At 41.3% G+C, this 16665-nt stretch overlaps 2 protein-coding genes across 3 annotated transcripts in view; both read left to right on the forward strand.

Annotated features, from left to right (window-relative positions):
• LOC133400103 (zinc finger protein 462-like) overlaps positions 1-1024 on the forward strand; it is a 25344-nt gene extending 24320 nt beyond the window's left edge. The window contains exon 10 of the mRNA XM_061672356.1: positions 482-1024. Within this exon, the coding sequence (XP_061528340.1) occupies positions 482-573 (92 nt within the window). The 3' untranslated portion in view covers positions 574-1024. The remainder of the gene's footprint in view (positions 1-481) is intronic.
• A 1199-nt stretch (positions 1025-2223) lies between these two features.
• mfsd10 (major facilitator superfamily domain containing 10) lies at positions 2224-16478 on the forward strand. Of its 2 annotated transcripts, none has more exons than XM_061672362.1 (13): positions 2224-2360; positions 4234-4394; positions 6965-7061; positions 8780-8883; positions 9360-9518; positions 9594-9785; positions 10265-10367; positions 12998-13109; positions 13200-13308; positions 13629-13719; positions 15526-15573; positions 15636-15738; positions 15811-16478. In XM_061672362.1, exons 2-13 carry the CDS (start codon positions 4242-4244, stop codon positions 15929-15931), a joined length of 1392 nt encoding a protein of 463 aa, XP_061528346.1. In that variant the 5' UTR covers positions 2224-2360; positions 4234-4241; the 3' UTR covers positions 15932-16478. The 2 variants fall into 2 exon arrangements, with proteins under 2 accessions (XP_061528346.1, XP_061528347.1); XM_061672363.1 differs by having other exon boundaries at positions 15649-15738.
• Positions 16479-16665: the final 187 nt, after the last annotated feature.

Raw genomic sequence — 16665 nt, forward strand, 5'->3', positions numbered from 1 at the left:
CATCCTCATTCATAGTTATCATACAAGGAGATAAGTATACAACACTGGGCTGCTCCTTGTGTTGTTTGAAGCATTATCATTTACTGTAACATGGGCGCTAATTGTATTAGCATGTCCAAACGGGTCCGTCTGCTGGTCGCTTTTAATATTACAGTTGATTAACTGTGTATTACAGTACACCAGCATCGCAGCGGACGATGTGATGTGACTTGCGCGCATGCACATCGGGATGACAATGCTCAAACAATATATCTTTCAAAAACTGGTTACAAATTTTTTTGTTGGTGTTTTTTGGCGAGCTGGAACAACGGGGGAAAGGTGATTTGATAAGTGTTTTGATTTCCGAGCTTAGTCATGGAAACAGATTTTTTTGTGTTGAAATATGTTCATGATCTGTTTAAAAAGTGTGTTTTAGTAGGTTTAAAGCGTATCTAATAACAAATGTATTTTTTTTATTATTTTATTTTGGGTGACATCGCAGATGCCGACAAAATATTCCCTTGCAGCTTGTGTGGCCGAAACCTCCAAAGCGAAGCGGCACTGCAGAGCCACGCCTCTCGCCACGGAATGTAGGCCACCAACATTTGAACAACATAACACTATCAACACAACTCACATTTCAGACTCCTTGCCTTGGAGGAAAAAAATGAGATTTTAAACATTTTCTAAAGGAACATTGTTTTTTGTTACACAGGTTTGTTTTGATAGCTTAAATAAAGCTTTGGAAACAGCCCTTAAATGTCTGACATTTTTTCGGGGGAGCGTTTCTTCATGTGAAAAAGTTGTAGTACTACTGTATAAAGAACGAAACGCTTTATTTAATGTTTAGTGTTTTTTTGTTTTGTTTTTACTGGACCAAAATGAAATCATATGATGCATTCAAGTGCTGCAGGATATTTTGGCTTCCTAGTGTCTCATCTCACAAACAATAAAACATTTTTTATTTTTAATGACATTTGGTTTTGATTGAGCTGTTTTATGTATGCAGGATGGTTGAATAAATTTAAATGTTTTGTATATTTCATTACATTTGTCTTAAACTTTTCTCTGCTCAGCTGTGATGTGTTCTTTCCATTTAAGTTAATGAAAATGATATAGTTGTGTAGATCTCTCTCTATATATATTTATTAAGATAATCCAATCTTTCAAGGACAAGGGGCTTCCCCATGCATCCTAACAAGTACAAGACAGCAGATTGGATTTACAGTCTTTATGTAAGTATTAGTAAGAGTTTATGGTAGGAGGGGGTAAATCCGGGTTTTTAGTGAACGTCGCATTTAGAACGTGCGCGATGGAAATGCTATGATAGATAGTGGAAAATCTTCTTTTCATGAATGCCACATTTTGAGGGTAGGCCGAGCTTTAAGGTAGATGCTGAGTTAAAATGAGGTTATTGGTAAATCTGAGTTTCAGTGAATGGCGCATTTTGAATGTGCACTGCAGGTAGTCCCTCGTTTATCAACGGGGTTTGCGTTTCAGAACAGTTTCAGTTCTGCTTTGCTGTACACTTATTGCACGTAGACCTTTTTTTAAGGGTGAAACCATCCCATTTAAGCTTTGGACATTTTCTTTTACTCAATCTTCCTGGCTAGGGTGTAATATACGTGAGTCTTCAGTGACAAAAGTCAATGTGGAAAAATTATTACAACGCAATCACTTGGTAAAGCGAAAAGTCTGCGATGTTATATTGTGGTTAGATATGTACAGTTACAAATACAGTGAACGCGTAAAAAGTTAACAGCGATATGGGATTTATGAGGGAAGACTACATCAGTCCAATTCGTATTTATTTATAAAGCGCATTTGCAAACAACAGGGTGTAACAAAGTGCAGCACGTTTCAGACACGGTAGAAAAACTACCTAACACTGCAGGAGATGCCACGTAATATAAAAACACTGAAATCAATGGTAAGAAATAAAATACAAAACTCTGAATTCAAGCCTTACGATTGATGTCGGAAAATCCAAGGTTTTGTGAATGTCGCGTTTCTAAAGATGCCAATTTATAAAATCGTAATTTTAAAATCCAAGTTGTACTGAACGTCGCTTTTCGAGGGTACGCTATTATGAAGGGGTACATTGAAAATCCGAGTTTTCGTGAGCCTCCCAATTTAAATGTACCCCGAGCATTACCATAGACTCAGAGTTATTCGGTAGGATCCTGAAAATTCCAGGCTTTCGTGAATAGCGCATTTCAAGTGTGCACTATGACGACACACTTCTGTCGTCCGAATGTAAACCGACACCGCTTCCTGGTGCGGACTTTCCTCATAATAAAAGACGCACGAGAGGAGGAAACTCCAAGAGTTAGGTTCGGGTCTGTCCACGGAAGCGTTAGTCGTCATTTTACGTCAATAGTGTGAGTATTCGAGTCTCTGGTAGTTGTTTTTGTTAGTATCTTTTTGCGCGGTCCGACTCCTGTCCTGAATTCTGAAAAAAATAGGCGTTTCTTAATGGAAGTAACATCAGTGTATCTTCTGGTATGACTCTCACACAGTACTGTTAATAAGACACGTCGTCAATTTTGTAAACATTTCAATTAATGGTAGTCAAACCTAAACTAACCGACTACGTAACACTTTTCCACTTTTTATTCTGTAGCTTCGTGGTCAATATTCACTTTTTTCTTACAATTGAACATTAAACGATGAGGCGCATTTGCTCATAGGGGTAGTCAATTTTTACACCTGTAAAACGGTTAAGAATGGAAAAATGTTGCTTAAAAACAATGCCTGTGCAGTTATGAAAAAAAGGTTTTTATAATGGTGATGTGGTAGCTTGACTTATGAGTTTTTTTATTTATTACGAACCATTGCTTAGTTGTTTGTTTACTTTTGTGTGTGTTGTGAGCCAAAATTTGAGTTATGAGGCAGCTTCCGATTTGCTGCCTCCTGAGTGAATTTACAAAATGGAGCAAGGTACTCTCATGCTCTAGTATGTGGGCAAGGAGAGCCACAGTCGCTGATGCATTTTCAGCAGTTTATTGAATGACACAGACAAAACACACAAATACAAAATGAGAACACTCACAAGGAGGGTTAGGGCTACTAACTCGAACCATAACCCTTTCACACTGCACTTGTTCAGTGTGAAAGGCCCCCGCGTCAAAGCGCAACGACGACAGTAACGGGGGTGCGCCCATCTCATATTTGGAAGTGGTGACGTACGAGCCTAGAAGGAACTCGGCAATATGTATTTGTTGTTGGAAAAGATAGCCCTAACTTTGCTAGGGGGAGGTGATGCAGCCAGCAGCAAAAAAAGAAAAGAAAAAAAAAGGGAATGGGAATATCCCATACTGATTTCATGGCAGCATTTCGGAGTTTAAACTCGTTCATGTGCTTTCCAGTTCCAGGAAGAGCGCTTCGAGGTGTAGGGTTCAGGCTGAGCAGGGTGTTTTGAGAGGGAGTTTGAAAGCCTCCCGCTGAGATGTCTCGGGATGTTTTTGTTTTTAATTGGCCCATAGTTAGGGATAGTGGGACACCACAATCATTGTGTCTTCCTGTATTTCCCCCTTGCCGTTTACAGTAAAAATCCTCCAAAATAGCACTCAGAAATCACTCTGCCAGCCCTGCTCCCATTGGAGGAGCTTTTTAGACATCAATACGTCAACGCTCCAGAGTAGAACATTTTTCTATCTGATGACGTGACGCTGAGTGTCAGACGCCCCCTCTGCATTGACGCGATGCTCGGCGTCACGTCAAAATGCGCTGACGCACCCTCAGGACAGACACACAATGAATGGGAAAGTTGACTGCGTCAGATGTCTTGTGCAGTGTGAAACGGCCTTCGTAACCAACTCCAGATCCTGACTTCACTCACTTGGCCTCACCCATTAAATGCACACATCCAACATGCAGGTACTACAGTACATACAGTAATTGCACTTTATAAACCAGTTTATCGCAATTTCTTAATTTTCCATGCTTTTATACAATATAATATATACATTTTATACATACAAAAACAATTGTGTTTTTTGGTGGGTTTTGGAATCAGATTAATAGCATACCAATGGGAAAAATAATTTGATATATGAGTAAATTGCATTTCAAGTTTGGGCATAAGAATTAAACTCGTAAGACAAGGTACCACTGAATTTTTTTTAACAAAGTTAACATATTCTTAATTTACTGGTAACAGTAAATTAAGACCTTTAAATTTAGGATAAGCGGTACGGAAGATGAATGAATGAATGTTTAAAAATCCTTAAAAGAATCTCTGTACAAATCCAGCGTGAAGAATGTCAGACACGAGCAAAGCGTCCAAGGACGTGGCCCCGTCCTCGTCAAGGGTGATCTGCGTGGTCTTCGTCCTTCTGCTGCTGGACCTGCTTGGGTTCACCCTCATCTTACCTCTGCTGCCCTCCATCCTAGACCACTACGCACACACTGGGGTGGGTCATTCTTTCCTGTACATTGAACACCCATTTAACGAGGGGGGATACCCTCCAGACCCGCATCTGTTATATCGAGACACTGTATAAAAAACATCTTATCCTTCCCAAATGCTGTGCACAAAACACATTTATACTATTTAAACACATTTTAACTTACTAAACCAGACTTACACATATTAAAACACACTTTTTAAAGCATTAGCGCCTGTTCTCACTCTCATTTTTACAGTAAAACTGACACCTAAAACAAGAGAGAATTAAACATTATATATTTAAACACCAAAATGTTCAACCAATCTATATAATTTAGTCTAACTTAAGTCTGCTAGACATGTAATGCATAACGCCATAGACCTGCTAACATAAATTAGCATAGAGTTTGGGTATTTGTAAACTTTAAAACAGCTGCTGCTATAACACACACTGGGCACCAACACAAATAAACAGAGCATACAACAGAATAATTAAACATTGTTTAAGTAAACAAAATGTTTAGCAAAACCACTCACAGTAATTTTGTCCAACGAAAGTCTACTAGCTTAATGTAATCCATCCATTTTCTACTGCCTATCCGAGGTCGGGACGCAGGAGCAGCAGCTTTAGCAGGGACGCCCAGAATTCCCTCTCCCTAGCCACTTCCTCCAGCTCTTCCGGCGGGATCCTGAGGTGTTCCCAGGCCAGCCGAGAGAGGTAGTCTCTCCAGGATGTCCTGGGTTGTCTCCGGGGTTTCCTTCCGGTGGGACGTGCCCGGAACACCTCACCGGGGAGGCGTCCGGGAGGCATCCGAATCAGATGCCCCAGCCACCTCATCTGGCTTCTCTCAATGTGGAGAAGAAGCGGCTCGAGTGAGCCCCTCCCGGATGACCGAGCTTCTCACCCTATCTCTAAGGGAGAGCCCGGACACCCTGCGTAGGAAACTGATTTCGGCCGCTTGTATCCGGAATCTTGTTCTTTCGGTCACGACCCACAGCTCGTGACCATAGGTGAGGGTAGGAACGTAGATTGACCGGTAAATTGAGAGCTTCACCTTTCGGTTTAACTCCTTCTTTACCACAACAGACCGATAGAAAGTCCGCATCACTTCAGATGCTGCACCGATCCGCCTGTCGCTCTCCCGTTCCATTCTTCCCTCAATCGCGAACAAGACACCAAGATATTTGAACTCCTCCACTTTGGGCAGGATCTCATCCCCGTCTCAGAGAGGACACGCCACCCTTTTCCGACTGAGGACCATGGTCTCAGATTTGGAGGTGCTGATTCTCATCCCAGCCGCTTCACACTCGGCTGCGAACCGCTCCAGTGAGAGTTGGAGATCACGGCTTGATGAAGCCAACAGAACCACATCATCTGCAAAAAGTAGAGATGCAATTGTGAGGCCACCAAACCGGATCCCATCTATGCCTCGGCTGAGTCTAACAATTATGTCCATAAAAGTTATGAACAGAATCGGTGACAAAGGGCAGCCTTGGCCAAGTCCAACCCTCACCGGAAACAAGTCCAACTAACTGCCGGCAATGCGGACCAAACTCTGACATCTGTCGTACAGGGACCGTACAGCCTGTATCAGGGGGTTCGATACCCCAAACTCTTGAGCACCCCCCACAGTACTTCCTGAGGGAAAAAGTCTAACGCCTTCTCCAAGTCCACGAAACACATGTAGACTGGCCGGGCGAACTCCCATGCACCCTCGAGGACCCTGCGGAGGGTGTAGAGCTGGTCCACTGTTCCACGGTCAGGACGAAAACCCAGGACGGGGACCCACGTTACCCTTTCGGGCTGTGCCCGGCCTGGCCCCATTGGTGCAGGCCTGGCCACCAGGCGCTCGCCTTCCAGCCCTATCTCCAGGCCTGGCTCCAGAAGTGTGACCCGTGTCCGGGCAAGGGACGTCGTCTTCCTGAATTGTTTGTCATCATAGGGGTTTTTGGAGTTGTGCTTTGTCTGGTCCCTCACCTAGGACCTGTTTGCCATGGGTGACCCTGCCAGGGGCATAAAGCCCCAGACAACTTAGCTCCTAGGATCATTGGGTCACACAAACCCCTCCACCACGATAAGGTCACAGCTCAAGAAGGGGAGCTTAATGTTATATATTGCGAAATGTCATAGACAGGCTAACTGCAATTAGCATTAGTTGTTTTGGTGGTAATAAACTTTTAAACAACTGCTAACGCACATGCAGTAGCAACATATACAAACAGCATGCCACATTACTCACAGTCATATGTACAGTAGTCTCTCTGCTCTGTGAGAACTACTACTGGAGCTTACAGTAGTAGGGTAGTACAGACATAGTACAACGTGGTACTGCATTCAAGGTGTGCAAATTTAAATTCGGACTTGCCCGTATACTGTAAAAAACGACTAAAAATGATGGCTTAAAACGCTGCAATAAAGCGGAGCCGTGACTGATGAACGTGAATATAGCGTGGGGTCATTGTAACTCATGATGAGGAAGAACATGACACTAATTTCTCGTGAAATAAAAGAGTGCTTTGTGGTCCAGTCTTTCTCACATTAGATTGGCTTTCATGCATTGTGTGTATGTCTCCTCATGATGATTTGTGCGACAGGATGCCGCCTATCAATCGCTGCAGAGCGCCATGGATGTCTTCAGAGAGGTGCTTGGGATTCCCATGGAGAAGAAGTACAACTGCGTCCTGTTCGGAGGTACTTGGCCGAAAAACCTAATAGCAGTATATTTGAAACCCTTTAAAATCCATAAAGTTCTTGATTCAACATACAGTCCTCCCCTGATTAAGCACGGTTCTTCATTTGAGCCCCCACTATGTCGTGTTTTTCCCCCCTAAACAATTGTTTTTTTTTTTATGGGTTTTTACAGTATATTAACTTACTGTAATGTCCTTCCATGTGGGAAATGTCGCCAATGCTCTTGTCAAATTGTCAGTGTGTTTGTCACTTGTCAATTTATTTAACAACAGGAGAATGGTAAAACACATAGAGACACTCACCCAGGAACTGCTGTTGGCCACAGCTCACACCCAAACCTTCCTACGCAGACTCTGTTACAGCACTAATATCTAATATATAGATACTTCAATACATACAGTACAGTATTTTCTATTCATTCAATGCTTGCAATTTATTTTTTGCTCAAATACATTTTCAAAAAGTGTGTTTTCATATGTTTATGTCTTTAAAGCGTGTGGGAGGGGTAAAACTGTAAAACAATAACTATGTGCTCCCTCTCTAAACCAGAGGTGGAAAGAAAACTAAAATCAACAACAAATGTCAAGTACAACAAAAAATAAAGTTGTGGAAAATGACTCCACAGCACAAAATATCTCTTAAAAGGAGACTTGATTTAATTAAACATACTTTAAAGAAGAGGCGAAGGGTATATACTATCACTATCATTCTCCGGATGCATTTTTTCCTTTCTTTTTTTTTTATTTACTTTTTTGAGTAAGTAAATAGTAAATATGATTTAAAATGTATCAAGATCTTCAACAAAATGGATCAATTTTATAAAATGACTGAAAAGTTACCAAAGTAAATAAAAAAATATCTATATAAATAAAAATCCTAAAAACTTCTGAACAAATAAATAAAAATAAGTAAAGAAAAACAAAAATGTGTTTAAAAAAGTGTGAATCTTTAAATTGCATTACGTTCCTTCCTTGTTTGTATGTTTAACGTATTTTTCTTTTCCTATTGGGTATTTTAATGACAAAACGAAACTATTGCAATTTTAAAAAACTAATTATATTCTTGAGGCTAAAACTATATTGTGCGGCACGGTGAACGACTGGTTAGAACATCTGCCTCACAGTTCTGAAGACCCGGGTTCAAATCTGGCCTACCCGATGTGGAGTTTGCATGTTCTCCCCGTGCCTGTGTGGGTTTTCTCCGGGTACTCCGGTTTCTTCCCACATCCCCAAAACATGCACGGTAGGTTAATTGAAGACTCTATTTGCCCATAGTTGTGAACGTGAGTGTGAATGGTTGTTTGTCTATGTGTGCCGTGCCATTGGCTGGTGACCAGTTCAGGGTATACCCCGCCTCTCGCCCGAAGTCAGCTGGGATAGGCTGTAGCATGCCCGCGACCCTAGTGAGGATAAGCGGTACGGAAAATGGATGAATGGAAACTAAATGTATTTTTAATGCTAATATCTTGTTATTGTTTTCCATTAAGTTCTTGTTTCACAAAAAAAGTGAAAAAAATAGTTAAGCACAACAGTGAGAGCTTCAAGATGCTGTATATTCCCTGTATTTTCAATGGTTGAGTACATTTATTAAGCACTGTATGTTCCTTTAAAGAGTTTGAAATTGAGACTAGTGGAGAAGTGACAACAAAGTTTTCTTGCCTGTGTCATAACATGATCAACATCAGAATAATAGGGTCATTTCCTCATTGTGCTTTTCAGGTCTGATCGGCTCTGTTTTTTCCTTGCTGCAGTTCTTGTCATCTCCAATCACTGGAGCTCTGTCAGATCGCTATGGCAGGCGACCTTTACTCCTGCTTACTACAGTGAGTACTTGTGTACTTCGCAGCATTATTGAGGTGATATATTGAGGTGAGGTGTTCATTTGTTCCAGTGGACAATGTAGCCACCAACTAAATGAGGCACAATGTCATTTAGTTGCATTTAGGTTGTTATTTCGAACAACAGTCTTAACTTTTAACAAAAATAACACCGCCTTAATTAAGGCAACACGTTTATGTGTCCCATTGAACAAAGCACAGGCCAATTAAAAGATGCTAACATCTTTCAGAGGATGGACAATGTCATTTAATAGAATTACTGTCGCTCTGTGGTTATGTTGTTTTGCACAAAAATTGCTTCCCTTTTAACAAACAAGACAACATTAACAGACATGAGGTGTTTCTTTGTTCAAGTGGATGAGAGCTATTGATAAGACAGAGAAACTTATTTCAAGTGTAAAAGTTGTTGCTCGGCAACCAAACGAGGTTGGTCATTGATGAACAAATGCTTATTGCCACAGGTGGGGATCATGTCTGCCTATGTGGTCTGGGCTTTGTCCCGGAGCTTTGCCATGTTTCTTTTGTTCCGGGTGATCGCGGGTGTGTGTAAGGGCAACGTCAGCCTGTGCACCGCCATCGTGGCTGACTTGGCTGACCCCAAAGCTCGGAACCGTGGGATGGTAAAAACACATACACACAAACATTTTACGCCAAGTCAAGTTTCTTACATTTGTACATTTTCTTGTGTTCTCCAGGCCATGATTGGCTTGGCCTTCTCGGTGGGCTTCACCGTAGGACCTCTGATAGGGGCGTACTTGGCCGTGACGTCCAAAACTGCGGGACAAGTCTTTTTCCAGACGCCAGCGTTGCTGGCATTGGCCTTCAGTGTCGCTGACCTTATTTTTATTTGGCTCATGCTGCCCGAAACGCTCACAGAGCATGCCAAGGTCAGCTACGGAAAGTCAACCACTCAACCACACTAGTTTAATGCATGTACAAAAGTATTCACACACACCTCGTAATCATTTAATAGCCCATTTTCATAACCTCTTTAAGATCTGTAATCTGTCTCAATACTTTTGCTCCTTGGTTTATGATAGTTCTGACGACGTAGGCTGAATTTATACAAGCAAGTGTGAGATTTATATAGACAATAATATAAACATCTGCGGAACTAGTATCTCTCTACAGGGAGTCCTCGGTTTACGACGGAGTTCCGTTCCTATGGCGGCAACATAAGCGGAATTTGTATTTAAGACAGAAAATGCTGTAGTCTATCACTAACCAATGTTAACACAGTAGTAAAATCGTAATAACAATAAATATATGTATGACGGAATTGTCATAGAACGAAGACCCAATGTATTATATTGCAAACTTTCGTGTTCAAATCCGCGTCATGTTTTTCATTATGCTTCCATTCCAGGGTTCAAATTCTGGGTTTCGGGACTTTCGAGACCTGCTCAGCCCGTTGGCCTTGTTCAGCTTTTCTGCTGTCACTAGAACCAAAGATCCACCCTCAGAACAAAGTGAGCACTATAATACGCACTCTGGGTGTGATTTCTATCTGGTACACACTGGTAAGACATTCATTCATCCATCCATCCATTTTCTGTACCGCTTATCCTCACTAGGGTCGAGGGCGTGCTGGAAGCCTATCCCAGCTGTCTCTGGGCGAGAGGCGGGGTACACCCTGAACTGGTCACCAGCCAATCGCAAGGCACATATAAACAAATATACTCATATTCACACGTACGGGCAATTTAGAGTCTTCAATTAACCTACCGTGCATGTTTTTGGAATGTGGGAGGAATTCGAATGTGGGAGGAAACCGGAGTACCCGGAGAAAACCCACGCAGGCACGGAGAGAACATGCAAACTGCACACAGACGAGGCCGGATTTGAACCCGGGTCCTCAGAACTGTGAGGCAGACGTGGTAACCAGTCGTCCACCGTGCCGCCTGGTAAGACATATGATGAAAAATTTACTTTCTGATTGCGCGGACACAAATAGTTGGTCTCTGGCGTGCCTGCCTACCCGTAAGTGTGAAATTTCACAACCAAGTAAAGCGCTGCCTGTTTCCCCAAATATATCTGGTTTACTTACTATCATCCCCACATGAGTTTCTCCGCCCATGTTTGGCAGCTAGCCTAGAGGAAGAGCCGCCATTTTCAAGTGACGGCCAGCAAGCACTACGGTATCATTTCAAAGCTAAAAACCAAACAGAGCTACAGTGTTCTTGGAGGCACAATCTAGCATGAACTAAAAGCGCTATCATACATACTTGATTTTTCTGCGCATTTGTCGACGTAGTGGAGGTATTTGTGTTTGGCTGATGTGTCCGTTGGATATGCCACACACACAGATGCGCTACACTAATTGACAAGTGTAATTTGGCGGCTCAGTGATGAAGTGCTGCCTCCAGCAATGACAATAAAACCCATGCTTATGCTTTCTTTATGAGGGCTCGCTTTTTTTCTTCACACTCTGGACTAGTAGCTACTCACCTCTCCGTAACTCTCTATCTCCACTTCAATACTTAGCATTGACCCTGCAGTAGAGGGCAGTGGCTCTTCCCAGATACACCACACCCCCTCAAAACAAGCTCAGTTCGGCAAGGCATGACAAATTTGGTGTAAATGTGCTTTAATTCTGAATACTTGGGGTATTTTGACAAAGGCATGTTTTCTGAGAGTGACATACTGTTTTTCATGAAAAAGATATTATACACTAAAAACGATTCATTATCGGATACATTAGTGGCATTTTTAATTAAATACGGTAATATACCATAAGTAGTATTGCATTCTGGGACGGATTTGCAAATCAAGTGCGGAGACGCCATGTAAATACTGTAGCAGGCAAGATGGCAACACACCAGGTTGTTATTGTTTTTTTACAGCTATGATACTGTTTTCAACTTTACAGTGTATTACTGTAATAGCTGATTGAATTGAAATACAGTATATTACTTTTATTACTAGCATATTTTCTTTCTTTACCATACAATACTGACAACAGGGTTGCCAGCATTTTACTGTTATTTTACAGCTCACTATTGTTTTGTCATGATCAGTGTTTTTGTAGACATCATGTTGATTAGATTTTGTTTGTCTCATATTTTGTCAAGTTTTCCTGTCACCTGTTGATGTCTTGTTATCTCATTTTATCTTTATCTCCACCTGTTCTCATCAGCCCCTCTACCTTGTGTCAAACAATCAGCTCCCTCCAGTAACTTGTGCCTTGTCCCGGTGTTAGTTGTTGTCTCGTCAGTTTGCTTGTATTTAGTTCCCTGGTTTCTTTCAGTCCTTGTCGGATCATTGTTGTCTGTCGCTGCAAATCGTGTGTCTAGTTTGTTATGTTACCTGTTGTGGTGAGTGTTTTGTGTCCTTGAGTTTCTTTGAACCTTGTTTTTTTTTTCTGACTTAGTTCCTTTAGTGTTTAGATTTTTCCATGTGCCTTGTTTGCCATTGTACGTTTTTTAAAATAAATCATTTTGGCCTTGCCTGCCTGCTTCGCTCTGCGCTGGCTCCTCCACTTTCTTTCCTCCAACACCACACAACGTGACAGACTGAACTGACCTTCTGTCTGATCAAAACGAAGTCAACAAAAACACGGATCATGACAAAACAATAGTGAACTGTAAAATAACATGAAAATGCTGGCAACCCTGCTGCTGGTATTTTACTGTCAAGAAAGAAAATGTATAATATACTGTAATTCATTGAAATCAACAATTACAGTAACATACTGTAAAGTTGAAAACAGTAGCAGAGCTTAAAAAAAAGGCAAGCTGGCAACACATTTGCCAGCATTTTACTGTAAAGAGAAAATACAGTAATGTACTGTAATCAGAATCAGAATCATCTTTATTTGCCAAGTATATCCAAAAAACACACAAGGAATTTGTCTCCGGTAGTTGGAGCCGCTCTAGTACGACAACAGACAGTCGATTGACAGAGAACACTTCAGTATAATCAGCAATTAAAAACAGTAGCAGAGCTGTAAAAAAGACGGCAACAAGCTGGCAACACAGCTGCTAGTATTGTTACTGTTATCTTATAAGACAATTTGTTACAGCATTCTTACTAAGACACCTGGGCAGTTTCAAATGATGAAAAACATGCTTCATATGTCGCTTTAAAATTGTCTTGACAGGAATGCAGAGGCTCAAAGTGTTAGGCCAGGTTTACTTCTGCTACCTCTTCCTGTTCTCTGGCCTGGAGTTCACGCTGAGTTTCCTCACGCACCAACGCTTCCACTTTACTAGGTGTGCACACCATTTGCACAGACGCTTGCACAAGCAATGCACTTTTTTTTTTGTTTTTTAAATCAATCTACTTGTTTTATATTTCAACAGCATGCAGCAGGGAAAGATGTTCTTCTTCATCGGCGTGGCAATGGCATCCATCCAGGGTGGATATGCACGCCGAATCAAATCTGGACATCATGTCAAAGCTGTCCGCATGGTAGAAGGAGCTTTTTTCAGGGCGTCTTTGAAATGGCTTTTATTCTAATACAAGGGGTCCTTGGTTTACAATAGACACCATTACGAGGTTTCAAATGCAGCCCAATGATGTAGTTAAGGTTAAGAGACAAGAGTTGGCCGTATGGGGCCCCTAACAAGACTTTGCCCACCCCTGAGCTAGAGTATAGTTTCCTCTTCTTTCCTGTTATGTGGAATTAAGAGGATTTTTTTCTGGTAGTGAGCACTTATTGAATTAGACCCTTTCTTGTGGTAAGGAATAGTAAATTGATTATTTGTTTCTGTCGTGTTGCTGCTTTTTAGGCCATCGCCGCCCTGATCCCAGCATTTATTCTCATCGGACTCTCATGGAACATCACCATGCTTTACGCGGGCTTGGCGCTCTATTCCTTTGGTGAGTTATATTAACACTTTTACCACCAATTTAGTATTTTTTCCATTCAATTAGAAGTATATTGTTACATGGATTGTTCGAGTGAAAATGTGGTTCCACAGCCTAATAGCGCGGTGTGGTGCAGCCATTTTGAGTTACAATAAACCCACAATACATTCCACGCTCACCCATGACAGGTGAAAAAATAGCGAGACATATCAAAAACATATTATATTATAGTTTTACCACTCACACATGCTGTAAACACATTTAAACTTAGTAAAATACTTTTTAAAGTATTCGTTAGCACATGTTCTTAGTCTCTGTCTTAACACACTCACTCGCACAGTTCTCCAAATAAGAGACATAGTATGCTTGCTTTTAGCTACAGTATTTGTCACTCCCAGTCAAAGTCATAGTAGTTTTTAAACATTTTCATTATCGTTAGTTTTTAATTTGGCACGGTAGCCGACTGGTTAGAGTGTCTGCCTCACAGTTCTAAGGACCGGGGTTCAATCCCCGGCCCCGCCTGTGTGGAGTTTGCATGTTCTCCCCGTGCCTGTGTGGGTTTTCTCCGGGCACTGCGGTTTCCTCCCACATCCCAGAAACATGCATGGTAGGTTAATTGACATCTCTAAATTGCCCCAAGGTGTGAATGTGAGTGCGAATGGTTGTTTGTTTATGTGTGCCCTGCGATTGGCTGGCAACCAGTTCTGGGTGTGCCCCGCCTCCTGCTCGATGATAGCTGGGATAGGCTCCAGCACGCCCGCGACCCTTGTGAGGAGAAGCGGCTCAAAATTGTTGCTCATCAGATCAGTCCGTGTCGTATTTGTTGCACTGGTCTTTTGTATTTTCGCGTTGAGGTGCTGCGTGTTGTGGTCCCAGCAGAACCGCAAAGCACACGTAACATCGGCGTCAAGTGTTGATCCGCTACTACATCTTGTATTAATTAGGAAACGTGCCTACAATTATCTAATTAGTTTACAGATGTTAATGTTAAATGTATTAAGCCACGGAGCGATGTTAGGGTTTATGTCACAACGCAGAATGAACTAACTTCAAATTCAGAAATGGCCGATAAAATCAGAAAAATATTGTATTTAATATTTTCCTGGAGGATGCATTTGGGGTTAGCCTTTGAAGTTGGTAATAGTGAAAAATGAAGTGAAACAGACAATGATTGTCGTCAATTCTTTTCCAGAATGAGAGTGCTTTAAGGGGAGGTGCAGGTGGAGATATCTGGGTCTCACTCAAGTTGGAGGCCAAAACAAAAAAGCAAAGAAATGAGGCAAATTGAATTTGAATCTTAAATTTGTCCGTCAACATGTACTTGAGTGGTGTAAATAAATATCTTTCTGCGTGAAGAATTTTTTTTTTACTTTTGCCTTATTGTACTCTTCAGAGTCTTCCAAATTGCTTAATTTATGTTAAAATTAAAACAATTCTCTACGGGGCCGGGGTGATAGTTTTCTTTTGTATTTTTTTTGTCACTTTTTTCATGCCTTTGGAGATTTTACGGAATCACTCGTGTAACTGTCTGTAGGTCTGTATTTTACTGCCCCCTGGTGGCCGATGCGCGCACACCAGAAGGAGCAAAATGTGGAATTTCTGGCAGATTAATGGCATTTCTGTTCATTTTAATAGGGAAAGATGATTTGACATTAGTGTTTTGAATTACGAGCATGGTCACGGAACAACTTAAACTCATGAATCAACCCACCGCTGTACATATTTTCGGATAAAAGGCTACATTTACGCTTCCATTTCAGGTTGCTCACCTTCTAGTGCAGATTAAAGCGAACAATTTTGTTTCTCTTTTCATTTTAGCGGCAGCAGTTGTGGTCCCGTGCCTCTCAATGCTTGTCTCTGAACATGGTGAGTCTTTTTTTTTTTTTTTTGGGAGGGTTGGGTAAAAAAATAGTTTATGATGGTTTCAGTCTTTTTCCCCAGGCACGGCCAGTCAGAAAGGCACAGTGATGGGCATCTTACGCAGTCAAGGTGCTCTGGCCAGAGCTCTGGGCCCCATAGTGTCTTCCTCTGGTAACCACAAGTTATACCAGACATGCCTGTGTAATGCATATGTTTTATAATCCTATTTTCTTGTTATTTTAGTTTACTGGCTGGCCGGAGCACAGATCTGCTTCCTTGTCACGTCGGCCTCCTTCGTGGTACCTCTGATTCTGCTGAGCGCAGCCTGATGACAGCTAATACTACTCATTTTGGTTCATTTTGACACTATGGATGTCTTTGCATATGCTCATTTGTGAGGGAGTTCACACAAGATGCAAGAACATCAAGGGCAAGAATAAGAGAAGGGAGTCTGTGTGTGTGTGTGTGTGTGTGTGTGTGTGTGTGTGTGTGTGTGTGTGTGTGTGTGTGTGTGTTATACTGTAATATTTTTGTCACGTTAAAGAACAAGCATACACTGTTGTCGCCCTTAAAGAAGTCTATTTTCTTATCATTGAGAGAACATTTGTCTGCTTAAAAAATATTTATACTTTTTACTATACAATTAATCTCGTGGAACTATACTGTATTTAGTTACAATGTGGATTTTACGCCACTTTCTTTTTTTATCCTAAATTTTCAAAAGTATAATCTATGGACAAATCTCACTCTGTCGGCCATTTGCGTCCACCGAGTTTCCTTTTTTTGGAACCATTTTAGCAAAATTTGTAAAAAGGGGAAACAAAATCGTGCAAATGTAATGAAACTTATCAAGGTTGGGAATTTTTGTTCAACTCATTAAATATAGCCCACTGGATTATGTTAACATCAAACTACGTTTTGTCTCTTTTGTGGGAACTTTTGGCCAATGAAAACTAGATTTTTGTAATTGCCTGTTGTATCATGCAGTTTGGGTTAAAGGTGGCTCAAGGTGTGAACATTTCAGTTTTTTTTTTTTTCTAAAAGCAACAATTATATTTTTTTTGACAAAGGGCGCAATTTCTTGTAATATTCTAAGTT

This window comes from Phycodurus eques, chromosome 3 (assembly GCF_024500275.1).
Source record: "Phycodurus eques isolate BA_2022a chromosome 3, UOR_Pequ_1.1, whole genome shotgun sequence".
Classification (NCBI taxonomy): domain Eukaryota; kingdom Metazoa; phylum Chordata; class Actinopteri; order Syngnathiformes; family Syngnathidae; genus Phycodurus; species Phycodurus eques.